The sequence below is a fragment of the Durio zibethinus genome, chromosome 12 (assembly GCF_047325235.1).
Source record: "Durio zibethinus cultivar Kanyao isolate XHJ-2024 chromosome 12, ASM4732523v1, whole genome shotgun sequence".
NCBI classification, from domain to species: domain Eukaryota; kingdom Viridiplantae; phylum Streptophyta; class Magnoliopsida; order Malvales; family Malvaceae; genus Durio; species Durio zibethinus.
This window is the reverse complement of record NC_143173.1, coordinates 2,463,383-2,476,289: the sequence shown is the minus strand read 5'-3', so window position 1 is coordinate 2,476,289 and position 12,907 is coordinate 2,463,383. Positions and strand designations below refer to the sequence as shown.

The 12,907-nt window shown below is 33.5% G+C and overlaps 2 protein-coding genes across 2 annotated transcripts; one reads left to right on the top strand and one right to left on the bottom strand.

Annotated features, from left to right (window-relative positions):
• Window positions 1-208: 208 nt before the first annotated feature.
• Window positions 209-6,317, bottom strand: LOC111296081 (sodium/hydrogen exchanger 2-like). Its single transcript, XM_089768981.1, has 15 exons — window positions 5,715-6,317; window positions 4,759-5,094; window positions 4,511-4,629; window positions 4,061-4,158; window positions 3,816-3,875; window positions 3,686-3,732; window positions 3,397-3,591; window positions 3,267-3,313; window positions 2,910-2,976; window positions 2,691-2,791; window positions 2,454-2,555; window positions 2,117-2,255; window positions 1,968-2,030; window positions 1,645-1,728; window positions 209-842 (listed from the first exon to the last, which is right to left on the bottom strand). The coding sequence occupies exons 2-15, from the start codon at window positions 4,933-4,935 to the stop codon at window positions 510-512; spliced, it is 1,632 nt and encodes a 543-aa protein (XP_089625107.1). The 5' UTR covers window positions 4,936-5,094; window positions 5,715-6,317; the 3' UTR covers window positions 209-509.
• Window positions 6,318-7,388: 1,071 nt separating this feature from the next.
• LOC111296609 (glucosidase 2 subunit beta-like) lies at window positions 7,389-12,821 on the top strand. Its single transcript, XM_089768980.1, has 14 exons — window positions 7,389-7,640; window positions 7,763-7,876; window positions 8,124-8,219; window positions 8,391-8,630; window positions 8,986-9,170; window positions 9,975-10,281; window positions 10,381-10,485; window positions 10,574-10,675; window positions 10,783-10,840; window positions 10,917-10,985; window positions 11,646-11,733; window positions 12,031-12,092; window positions 12,216-12,267; window positions 12,346-12,821. Exons 1-14 carry the CDS (start codon window positions 7,523-7,525, stop codon window positions 12,406-12,408), a joined length of 1,659 nt encoding a protein of 552 aa, XP_089625106.1. The 5' UTR covers window positions 7,389-7,522; the 3' UTR covers window positions 12,409-12,821.
• The last annotated feature ends 86 nt before the right edge of the window (window positions 12,822-12,907 follow it).

Here is a 12,907-nt window from a genome sequence, read left to right as displayed (position 1 = left end):
GTGTTTGATATGAGATAAACACGATATCAATAGATAAACATATAAAAAATAAGTACAATACAAACATATAAATTTTTAACAAATATATAAATTGTCAAGTCTATTAGTGTTCGTACCAAAGAGAGTTTTCTTTTGTCAAAAATGATCTTTCTCAATGTGGGAGAATTCATATGCATTTGCAAAATAAACGTGCAAACCTACAAAAAGCTGTTGCAAATCTTAAATTTTACATTTTCAACTCTCAAATGTCAAAAAAAGAGTACATTATGATGTCAACATATATGCGGAAGTATAAACAAGAACCTTTTAAGGAAACTTAAAATGTACCAAAAGTAACCTATACATGATACATACATACCAGAGGTAATTACAGAACATACTCTGCTGGCTCCTTGCTGGCCTGCCAGACTAGTTAAAAATTCTACAAAATTTTCAACCGATGTTCATGTTTTCGTTACCAACTCCGATCCAGAGTACTTATAAATTTTTGTGCATCTTGTTCAGCCACCTCATTGCCATTGAGGTTGAGGATGTCCACTCCTTTCTGTTGGGAAGCCAGGAACAAAAGGCACAAAACCACGGCCACCAAACATTGGACGCATGATGGCATTATCAAACTTACGCCAGTAGTGATGAACAGTGTGCGTTGGAGTTGTAAGAAGTGTGCGAAAGCTGGCCGGTCGATGAATTCCAGCTGGACTATCATCAAAGGAGTCCTGCCGACTTCCAAGAAATGGAACCGTGATCGATTTTGGAGTGGATGGGTCTGAAAGCATGCTAGTTGTTGCTTTGGGATGAGGCAGCAAGAACCTTATTAGAGGTTTAGTCATTATACCGAAAACCTGTGCAGAACCAACAGATAAAGAGTTTGTAACACCTCCAAGAAACTCCTACGCTCAAGACAAAAAAAAAAAAGTTGCAAAGAGATGCAAAAATAGGGTTTTGTGCAGTTGATTCTATGGTGTAAATACACACTTCGGCAACGTAAAACTTGAATTGTCAGATAAGATGACATCAATTAGGGCTAATTAAGCTGTTGGAAAAACTGGGTTGGAAAAAATGCATTTAAAAATTGTAGTTAGAAATTTTAAACGTATGGTATTGCCGTAAAAAAATATTGTGAGTAATTGAAAAGTCTAAAAAATATATATAAAATAATAAAATATTAAAAAATTATAGAGATAATACAGTGAATTTTTTTATCCCAACCTTAATTTTTTATCGCAAAAGCACTTTTTGAGGAACTTTTTGGCTTAGGTTTGCAAATCAAAATTTTAAACTGAAAAATCATATTATTTTTATTATTTAGCATTGAGGTTGAATCAAAAGTAGCTTTTAAACACAATGGCTTCAACAGTAATTCTGTACTAGGCCTTATTGAAAGCTAGGTTCTACCTTTGATCTTAACCAAAGAGCCAAGAATGATAAAAGATGTTCGCCCAAGTAAGAACTCAACCATTTTTATGCAATTCAAAACTTTTACAAATTAACAGATTATGTGATAAAGCTCAAATAACCAAACATATTTGAGCTATTAATTTTAAAGCAAAACCTTCAACATTTTCAAAACATAAAATGCCATGCCTTTTTGGGAGAAAGCATCCAATCTCTAAGCAGTTAAAATGAAGGCAGGAGACATCTTACCACAGTGCTGAAAAGAACAACAGTGATAGTGCTTGTAATCATAATTGCATTCCCTCGCAATTGAGTGTGCCCTGCTCTTGTAAACTGCATTTACATTAAGGAAAAGGTAAAAGTCTATCAGATGATATCAATCCAACAAATCTCTCTCCTCCCCCTTTTCCTCTCATTCTATCAATTAGTGTTTGAACTTATTTTCAAACATGCATCAAGCATTTTTTAATTTCCTCATAATCTTTTAGCCAACTTTAATACAAGGAAGCTACTTTTCATGACGTGTAACAAAAATTTTTGTTTCAAGAGAAATAAGATTATCCAGACTTTACCTGATTATATGCAAGTGCCATAGATACAGCACCTCTCATGAGACCAGCCCACCATATTATGATCTGAACGAAAGAAATACAGAGAAATAGTAATGTCAATTAACATCATCAATTGATTTGGGAGCGGAAAGAACACCAAGAACTTGTACTTGTTGCCTAAAGCTGATTTTTTCACTAGCTGATTTCTTTGCTAAGTTGGATAAAAAGGACAGGGGAAACACGAAAGCAGCTCTTCCAGCCATAACCAGAGCAACCAGCACAGAACTAACAGCAACGGATGTTCCAGGCCTGAATAAAGGAAATCAAATACAATGTCACAACAATAGGTCATTCTGTAAATGGAAGTTATGTTGTACAAGTTGCATGGGAGAAAAGGAAATGGAAAAGAAAATCTGAAAAAGAGGTTCAAGACAAAAAATGACTCATTAATATACACTTCCACCAAAATCTGGTTAGAGTACTTCCTAGCAGGTGCATAGAGCATACCTATCATTTACAAATCTCCATTTCTCAATGTCCAAGGCATCCATGCCGACATAAAGAAAGATAAAAGTCTCAGCAACAAATGACAAAGTAGCAAAAGCATGCCTGTGTTTAAACAAAAGAACTGAATTAATTGAGGCATATAAAAAGTTAAAATTTGTTTTGAGGGAGTTTTTTTCTCCTAATATCAATCACTCATGACCTTTATTGCCCTAAGATAACACGGTGGAGTAGACATACTTGGTAGTTACTCTTGAACTCTCAGTAACATTGTGCCAGGTGTAATGGGACATAACTATCCCACAAAAAAAGACCGTGAGAATGCCACTCAAATTTAACAGCTGCAAAGCAGGCAACTCTTAGAGTTATTAAACAAGCACATTAATCATCAAATTTAGAAGCTCATCATAAAAGGAAGGGTTGCAAGAAACTGCCATATTATGCTAAGAAGAGTCTTACTTCAGCCATGATATATGAAAGGTATGCCATGAGCATCATAAGAGCAAACTCACGATCTGTAGAGTGCCTGAATCATGTTAAAGTCAAATACATTCAGTAATTAGTTCTAGGCTTCAAAGACATTATACCATTGACACTGTACTGTAATAACAAAATTCATGTTCAGTTGAAGTTCTTGTTAACTAAAACTTTTTAATATCACAAATGATTAAAACACACTACTTTTGTGTAAACCATCATTCCCTGGTGATGAGCATTAGATTCTTATAGAAGTATTTTGAGGTTGTTTGATCAATAGAAGACAATTGCTGAAAAACTAGTTGATACAAAAACCCAAATACCATAAAAAAAATATACCTGCCAAAGTACAACTTTTTGATGATGTAAGCACTTACTAGCCCAACCTGTGAGGAAAAGAAAAATATCACACCTAGCTGGAACTGCGGTGTTCAGAGAATGAATCAGATTTGTACGAAAAGAGGCTTACAACTACTCCCAGCAGAGTGCTTGCTAAAAATAAATACAAAAAGCTGGCAATAAACTCCAAGGCAATTCTGGGATTGGTATTAGTGAGGTCAAAACTCTGGATTGCATTAAAAAGCACCACTGATGTTGCATCATTTACAACACCCTCTCCAAAAACCAGACTGTAGAGTAATGGAGTCTCATCCTGATTAAGCACCTGTATCATCAGAAGAAACAGCTTCACTTTAGCAAGTTTGATATACTAGTCGTTTCAATTTAGAAATGCTGCTACAATTTTAACTTATGCATACCTGCAGTGTGCAAACAGAATCTGTTGCAGCAAAGATTGCACCAATTGCTGAAAATAGTAGGGAAAATAGTAAGATACCCAAACATGAACAAAGCCAGTTTGAAAAATAAGGGAGAAATAAGGGAAAATACATAGAAAATCTCCAATATCCAATGAGCCAATGTCCATTTCCTTAAAGAACTGAATAACACCTGTTTGAAGCATCAGAGTTGCAATCATTACCTGCAAAATTAATCTTGGCAATACTAGGATGTACATCAACAAACTATACCAACTCCTAAAACTGCTCCCTAGCTGCCAATCCCCACTCACAAAAACAAAAGAGAAAAGAAATTGTATATCTGCATAACTGAATCCATAAAGTTGTGGAAAATACCCAAAGATATAATTGTACAAGATATTAATGTACCAACAGCCCCAAACAGCATGATGGTGATAAAGTTACGGAAAAATTGCTTCTTTTTCACCTGAAACCTGGTAGAGAAAGCAGAGATCAGAAAAGTTTTAAGAAGGCAAATAATTAACTAAAAGTAGTCTTCATTTTTTACTCTTAACAAATTTAAATTAAAAAAAAAATCTCAATATCATAGAAAAGACACCTATGTTCCTCCATTTACAATATTGAAAACATGGGGAAATTCTCAATGCACTCAAGTTCAAGTCAGGATAGAGAACAAAGGAAAACAAAGGAAAATATGTTTAAACAAAATAAAGGTTCATATTGCTTAAGTGTTGCATATCCATCTATTTTACCTTTTATAAGCTATAATAAAAACTCTATTTTCCATTAAAAGGAGAAATGAAAATCAAAGGAAAACACACTTACCCAGCATTGAATATAATAGGGGGCAGAAGATAAATAAAGAAAAGATCTTCACTGAAGACTAAAAGATGCGAGCTTTTTCCCCCACTCGTCAACAAGATAACGACCCCTGTACAAAGACCCTGCCGAGAATATCAATTAAATCAAATATATCAGACGAGTAAAACACATATTCCAAGCAAACAAAACTTAGCAGAATGGTTCATAAAAGAGTAAAATCAGTGCCCATAGATGTCAAGAGAGAAACTCACAATGACAAGTGCAGTAATTGATTCGTTCATCCATCTATTTTCCTCCAAAAGATGACCAATCACAATACATGCACAAAGAAGTGCGACGAATAGGTTCATAGAGACTATAGACGCATGGTCTGAAGTAGATAGCGTTTGCAACTTGGTAAAGACAGCAGCTAACTGCGGTGCCACCATATTGACCTCTTTTCTTATCAAAACTTATTGAAAAACCAACTGACTTGATCCAAAGCTTTAAATTTAGATTTTCCTTCAACACTTCAAAATCTTCGAAAATTTCTCTGTCTCTGAACTGTCCGTTTCAAGAACTTTCGAATCTCATGATTTACACGAACTCTGCATTTACAAAAACCAATAAAAAAAAACCAAAGAGTTAAACTCATTTCCTCGCATATTCATTCTCAAAACCTCCATTTTTTTTTCCATTTGTCTTTGTTTAATTCTGTTTTTATGGCTCTCGTTGTCTTGAACTCTCGATTAAGCAAATATAGATACTGAAAATTAAAAAAAAAAAAAACTCGAAATATTGAGAAAAAATAGAAATCATTAATCTTAATATATAATTAAAAATGTAGGTAAGAAGAAAAAAGTGAAGAATTTAGAAATTATTGTCAGTTACGGAAGTTAGTTATTCTAAAACGATTCTTCTAACTGAAAAACAACAACAAATAATTTTCTTTTCCTTTTCTTTTTCACGGCTCCACTTTCTTAGTCATCAAACATCCAAGAAAAACTTATCGAATCGACATGAGGAAGCAACAACAGCAACATGCATGAAGAAAGCATTTATATTTCCACTTTTTTGAATTTCTTTTACAAATATATTGCCATTTCATTGAATCAAAACGGCAAAACACAGCAAAAAAAGTAAAAAATGTTATCTTCTTTTACTTTCCTTTCCTCCCACAATCTCAGCAACCAAACATCTAAACACAACAAAAAGAACTAAAACTTACCGAATAGAAGAATCAACAGTGTGCAGCAACAAAGCATTCGTATTTCAGCTCTGTTCAACTTTTTTTTTTCTTTTCTACTTTTGCAAATAATTTGTGATTTTATCGAATAAAAACAACATGCAATTTCAAAGGCCCGCCAATTCGAAGAGAAAGGTAACGAAAAAATAATGGAAAAAGAGAATCCAAAGCTTCTCTCCCACGGGTCACGCAAAAAGTTGCCGCAATTTTCTTCTTTTTTTTTTTCAGCTTCAAAATTTTGTTTTTGATGGGAGAGAAATAAACAAAACGAAAAAAAAAAAACAAAATGAGAGAACGTTGAAAAAATTTTGAAACTGCTTTGAGAGATCGAAAATGGAGCTTTTATTTTACAAGAAAATTTCAGAAATTAAAAAAAAAAAAAAAGAACAAGAAGTTTGTTAGAGAGAGAAGAAGGAGAGGCGCGTGTTACGCGGGATGCGGGTGATAGATGAATGGGTGTTAAAATACGGCGGATGGGAAAAAAAAATTAAAATGTAAACTTGAATCAGGACCGTGTATTTATTTCTGATTTGTTGAAGGGTGAATTGTGGGGTTTTGATGATGGTTTGATATGAGATTGGATGTAGGGGAATATGGTACTTAGGAGTCGGAAATAGTAGCGCACGTAACAACTTTACATCTCCCTCCTTTGGAAACAGTTACACAATTAACCGCTAATAATTTGTCTTTTCGGAGTTACGGGCTCTGTTTAATTAAGTTGATTTATTTATATCGATTTTTATCAATTTATAAAAAATTATTATTTATAATTTTTTATAAATTTAAACTTAAAATTATTATAAAAATAAAATTTCTAATCACTTGAATCAATATTCATAATTTATGGTAGAATGCTTCTTCTATTACAATGATATATTTCTTTAATTTTGTTATCGAGATTATTTATGTCTAATCAATAATCATTGACCAAACTATTTTTGAATTACAAAATAGTTTGTTTTTATTTTTTACAAAAATGAAATAAATATTAGAAATATTAATCAATTAAATTTTAATTTTAAAATATAGTTAAAAATATTTGCATATTATTATCAAATTATTTAACAATAAAATCAACTTAAATGAACAGATAAAGTTTTTTTTAACATCAATTAAATAATAATAAAAAAATAACTTTTACATCAATTAAATTTTAATTTTTTTTTCTGAAGTTACATATATGCAATGGGCTCCATAAAAAATGACACTATGAAGATTGTTGTTATGTTTTGGCCCAAAAAGTTGTTTTATTGGGCCCAAAGAAACACCAAATAACCTAGTAATTTATTTGGGCTTTATCTTTGGGCCTTAACCATTATGATCCATCCTTGCCCAAAAATAAAATGGCTTCCTTCTTCAATGCTTTTCTTTTTCCAGCAATTCCCCTGTTAAGTGTTTATGATTTTTTTTTTTAATAATGATTTTCTAATTAACTAGGGTTTTTCTTTCTATTAACTTCAAATAATTTCCGTTCCATTTTTTTTTACGACCCTTGTTCAGGAACTCCAGTGCTCAAGTAGAAAAAAGAAATTTTAAGAATTAAAAAAATCAGGGCTTGGGCTAGAGTTGATTTCTTTTTTTTTTTTTTTTTTTTAAATGATATAACCTCAAAAAACGACATGTCGTTTCGACGTCCTACTAATATAATTTTAGAAATCCTACGTTGAAATCTTCACCTGCTCTCCGTTCATTTCTTTCTTCAGATCAACTGAAACTCTGAAAACTTTCACCTCAAAAACAACTCATAAATTTTCCCTGCATTTGCAACTTTAATCCTATATACTTCAAAAATGAAACTCACCCTTTCTTTTACATTTCTTTCTTTGGCCATCTTCTCCTTTATAATTCCATCCCATGTGTCATCTTCTTCTCTTCCTTCCGTTTCCTTCGTTGGAATTCCTCCCCAAGGTACACTATTTTTTTGTACCTTTTTTTTGCCTTTCTCTTTAAAGTTTCATCCTTTTTGGCTTCATATTTTTGTAATGAAAACTGGGTTCTTTGTTTTTTTGAATTAAATGAAACATAAACAGATGAAGATTACTTCAAAGATGAGGTCATAAAGTGTAAGAATGGATCAAAGAAGTTCACCAAAACCCAACTCAATGACGATTTCTGCGACTGCCCAGATGGCACTGATGAGCCAGGTTCCTCTCTCTCTCTCTCTCTATTTGGTTTCCTTTTCTTTTCTTAGACTGATATATTTGTTATTTCTTTTGTTATCAATGGTTTGATTTTATTTTTGGGTTTTGATTTATTTGAAAGAATGATGAAACATGTTGCTTGAGGAATTTGGATGTCTTGTTTATGCTAGAGACTTAGAGTTACTTGTTCTTTTCTCTGCTTTGTTCGTTTGCTATAATTTTCTTTAATTTTTTAAAATGTTGGTTGCAGGAACATCAGCTTGTCCGCAAGGAAAGTTTTATTGTAGGAATGCTGGGCATTCTTCTTCTTTGCTGTTTTCCTCCAGAGTCAATGATGGCATTTGTGGTATGTTTTGTTTTCAGCAATCTGAAACTTTTGGATCATCTGTTGAATTGTTGTTTGCCTTTTTTAAAACTTGTTGAAGTACATTTTCCATACCATGTGCTAGTATGCTATGCCCTTTTTGATCTGTAGTTAGTTTTATTGATTATTTTACTATATGAATAAAAAGAGCAGATTGCTGTGATGGGAGTGATGAGTATGATGGTAAAGTGAAATGTCCTAATACATGCTGGGAGGCTGGCAAAGTAGCAAGGGAGAAGTTGAAGGAAAAGATTGAAATGTATCATGAAGGTGTTGCCTTGAGAAAACAAGAGATTGAGCAAGCAAAACAAGCAATAGCCAGAGACAAAGCAGAATTATTGGGGCTGAAAAATGAAAAAGAAGTTCTTGAGAAGGTTGTTAAGCAACTCGAAGGTACACCTCCGATTTGTTTGTTCTTTTAATATTTATGGTTTATGGTTTATATCCCTCGAAGTTCATTAAATAATCATTATTATAATGATTATTGCCAAAAGTGCTGTTGCCTCCTACTTAATATAGATTTTCTGAATTCTCATTATTAATGCCTTATATAAGTTTAATATTATAGAAGAACTGAAGAATATAAATATGAATACATGCGTATGTCTTGAAAAAGATTGCTTGCTGGCCATTGTTGCTTCATGGCTTTATATATATGCCAAATATATAACTTTGCTAAGCAACTGATAATATATGTCATGCTATATGCCTCGTTTATTTGATTTGATTCACAATGTCGTACATGAAGAGCAAATTCAGAAGTTGAAACAAAGAGAGCTTCTGGAGAAAGAAGATAAGATAAAAGAAGCTTCGAATGAGAAAATTGAAAATGAAAAGAGTGGACCTGAGGAGAATGTTGATGGCCAAATAGAACCCTTGAAAATATCAGATGTTGAAAAAATGGGTCTATCAGGGGAATCTCCATCAGATCAGGTGAGATATTATGCAAATCAATTTGATGCCTACCTTCTATCTTGTACTCTTATTTTTCTTTTCTATTGTATCTTCTATATTTTCCCATGTGTCATTTCTGCTTGCTTTGTGATCTAGTATCACTTTCCTTTTACTTATTCTGTTTCAGTTTTGCTTTTAAAGATTTTCCTTATTCTTCGCAATTTTGATTCCTTCTTACTTGAGGAAAAACTGAGAGAAAAAGGATATGGCAAAATCTTGCTGGGCAAATGAAACAATGGAGTAATGAAGAATTAAAAACAAGATATCGGTTATAGTGTCAAACTACGCGAAAAAGTATGGTGTTTTATTCAGGGATGGAAAAAGCTTGATTCGCAACTAAACATTTATTCCTTCCTAAATCTTCTAGAGAGCGAATATTTCAGGAGAAGTGATATAGATTTACTGGCTCTAGATGAGCTCTACATAATATGTTCTCCCTCCTCTCACTCTTTGTTGCATTTTGACTGCACTATGTCCTATGATTTAAAGGATGATAACTGAAGGCCATGTCTAAACTTTTTACTGGTGATTCTTTCAAATTTGGATGCAGAAATGCTCACTATTGATTGAATATTGGATATGATTAATACTTGTTGGAGATTAAATATGATCTTGATATTTAAATTGTAAACATTGTATGTTGACATGGCAAATCTAAAAGCTTAAACTTACAGATGGACAAACAATTGGGTCATTTCATGTTATAATATGCTTAATTTACTTTAGGGAAATAATTTGTTAGAGAATATTGTCCATTACTGTATATGGATCAATTGGTTTCAGAGTGAGAAAGATGAAAATGAAAGTACTGAAGGATTGTCAAGAGAAGAACTTGGTCGCCTCATTGCATCACGCTGGACAGGGAAAAAGACTGGGGACCAAGTTGAGGAGATTGATCCTGCTAAAAGTGATCACATGGGCAACAGAGACAAAGAAGAGAGTTCATATGAGAGTTCATATGATGAACATATTGATAATAATGCTTTACAATTCAATGAAAAGACTCAAAAGCATCAGGAGAAAGGCAGAAAAGATGCTAGAGATGCTGAAGATGAAGAGTCTGTAGCAGAAGATCGTGAAAAGTCATCAGGTTCTAGCTCTTCTGAAGTAGTTGGGAAAAGAATCATTTGCATGGTTATACTTATATCTTATATAAACTGTTTTCTTTTCGATTTCTTGATATCTTCAGATATAGCAACTCTAAGCCATCAATCTTGGTTGGTTAAGATACAGGAAACTGCTCAGAACTTCCTTCAGTCAGTTAACTTGTTTTCGGCCCCCGTTGCTAATCTAGGTAAGCAATACAGTTGCCAATATCCATTGTACTATAAACAATTAATGAACATATAAAATGCATTATTTTTGCTTTTTGCTTTTTGTAGATGCAAATCAGGTTCGGAAGGAATATGATAACTACACTGCAAAGTTGTCTGATATAGAGTTAAGGATTTCAAGTTTGACAGAAAAGTTCAAATATGATTTTGGTGAGTCAGAGATATAATTTGGTGACTTTTTACTATATAGTAAAAGTTATACAAGAAATGTATTGGTATTTTTTCTCCACTTATTGAATTTTGCTTTTAAACTCCAGGAAGAGAGAAGGAATTCTATTTATTCTATGATCGTTGCTTTGAGTCCAAGCAGGACAAGTAAGAATAAAGCTTACCTTGTTCTTGTTTACTCTCTCATTGTTGTTGCTTTGGGCAATGAATTTTTTGGTTTCAGGTATGTGTACAAAGTTTGTCCATTTAAAGATGCAATACAAGAGGAAGGCAGCAGTGAAACCCGGTTGGGGTATGTATTTCCTTTTCTTTTCCTAATCACTTCCATAAGTGCCAAATGCTAGGGGCATTTTATAGAATTTGCCTGTGTCACAGCTACCATAGATTTGTGCTGCAAATTAGGTTGATCACGGAAATGTGGTTGTAAGTGACAAGGGAGTATTCATGAATATGCTGGAATGTTACTTCCTGTTCTGATTTATTAACATGATAATTAGTCGCAAAACTGATTCTTTGAAGCAAGGAAGTAAGTATGAACAGGACAGCTGAGGAGAGATTTTGAAAATTAATCATTCCTTTTTCTGAATTATTATCAACAATTCTACAGTATGAGGCCAAAATATTTCAAGTTTAGATTGTAATTTAAGTATTTGACAAAAAGTATATATTTAAATGGTGAGACGGGGGAGAAAACCTACTATTTCGACCTTTAATCATGAGCAAGTAGAGGTAGTGTTGTATACAACAAAGTTCAAATGTTGAGGGTATTGGCAAAACATTGAGAAAAGAAAACAATGGAAGTGGGAGCAGAAGGCTGGTTTGTTCACTTAAATCTATGAATTTTGATTTTAAGGCACCGCAGCCTATTTAGAAAGGCCATTGGCTGGTTGATGCCTTTTCTTGAGAAATAGTTCTTTTTTGTATTAAATGTATTCTTTCCCCCTCATTATAGGAACTGGGAGAAGTTTGGGAATTCATATAGAATGATGATGTTCTCAAACGGAGATGGATGCTGGAATGGACCTGATAGAAGTTTAAAGGTAACATTTATATGTGGATAAATAGGGTTGTTATACAGAACTGTAAGATTTTTCCTCCATTTGTGGCCCATGTTAGCTATCTGGATGGTATTTGATTGCAGATTAATTTTGGATTGATCCTGAAGAAAAGTTGCTCCATTTTGAAATAACCTAGATATGTTAATGATAATTTTGTTCCTCATCACGAAAAAATTCAAGAATATAAATTGGGTGATCCAGGCTGGCTAAATGGCTTGTTCTCAAGAAGCTCTCCTTTTAGATGCAAAATTCTTATAATTGATCCTTTTGTTTTTATAGGTTAAGCTAAGGTGTGGACTAAAAACTGAACTAACTGGTGTGGATGAACCGAGCCGCTGCGAGTATATCCCTCCCTCCATTCTTCTCTCTCTCCCTCTCTCTTGATTGTGCACATGCACATACAGTCATGCATGTGCGCATGTAGTTTAAAAACTATGCCATCTAACTCTGCTTGGTCATGGCAGATATGTTGCTCTCATGAATGCCCCTGCCCTCTGCCTTGAGGAAAAGCTTAAGGTAATTTTATTGCACAAGAAGCCCTCTTGATCTTTTGCTTTTATTTTATATCTTCTATAACAGTGGTGGGTCTGGCAGGAACTCAAACAGAAACTAGAATCAATGAACCGAGAACAATCATGGAGTCATGATGAGCTTTGACTTGCTGACATCTACTTACATCATCCTGGCTAGTCAGACAGTATTCATACTTTGGTGGTTATCTGATTGTTTTCCATGCTTTGTTTCGGACTAGCCAACTGATATCTTTCTCTATGAGCGAACTTCATGTAACAGCTGTAGTCCTTCGCAAAGAGTGGATCAGAAACTCGAAGCTGATTGCAATTTGTGACAGATACACCAGATATTTTTCTGCTTAACTTTAGGCAACTCTTATAATTTCTTATATTTCTTTTGTGGCTGAGAAACAGGATCCAGATTTTTGCTGTGCCTCGTAGGTTACATGATATTAGAAGTTCCTAGAAAGCAGTATAGACATGTATCATTTGTTTGGAACTCCATGACATTCTCTCAAGTACAAGATTGGCAAAGAATAATTTTAGAAGTACAAGAAATGAGACTCAGATGCCATAGTCTTCTCTTTGTTTTATAAGGAATGGTGAATCTACTATACAAAGGGAGTTATGCATTTGATATGCTG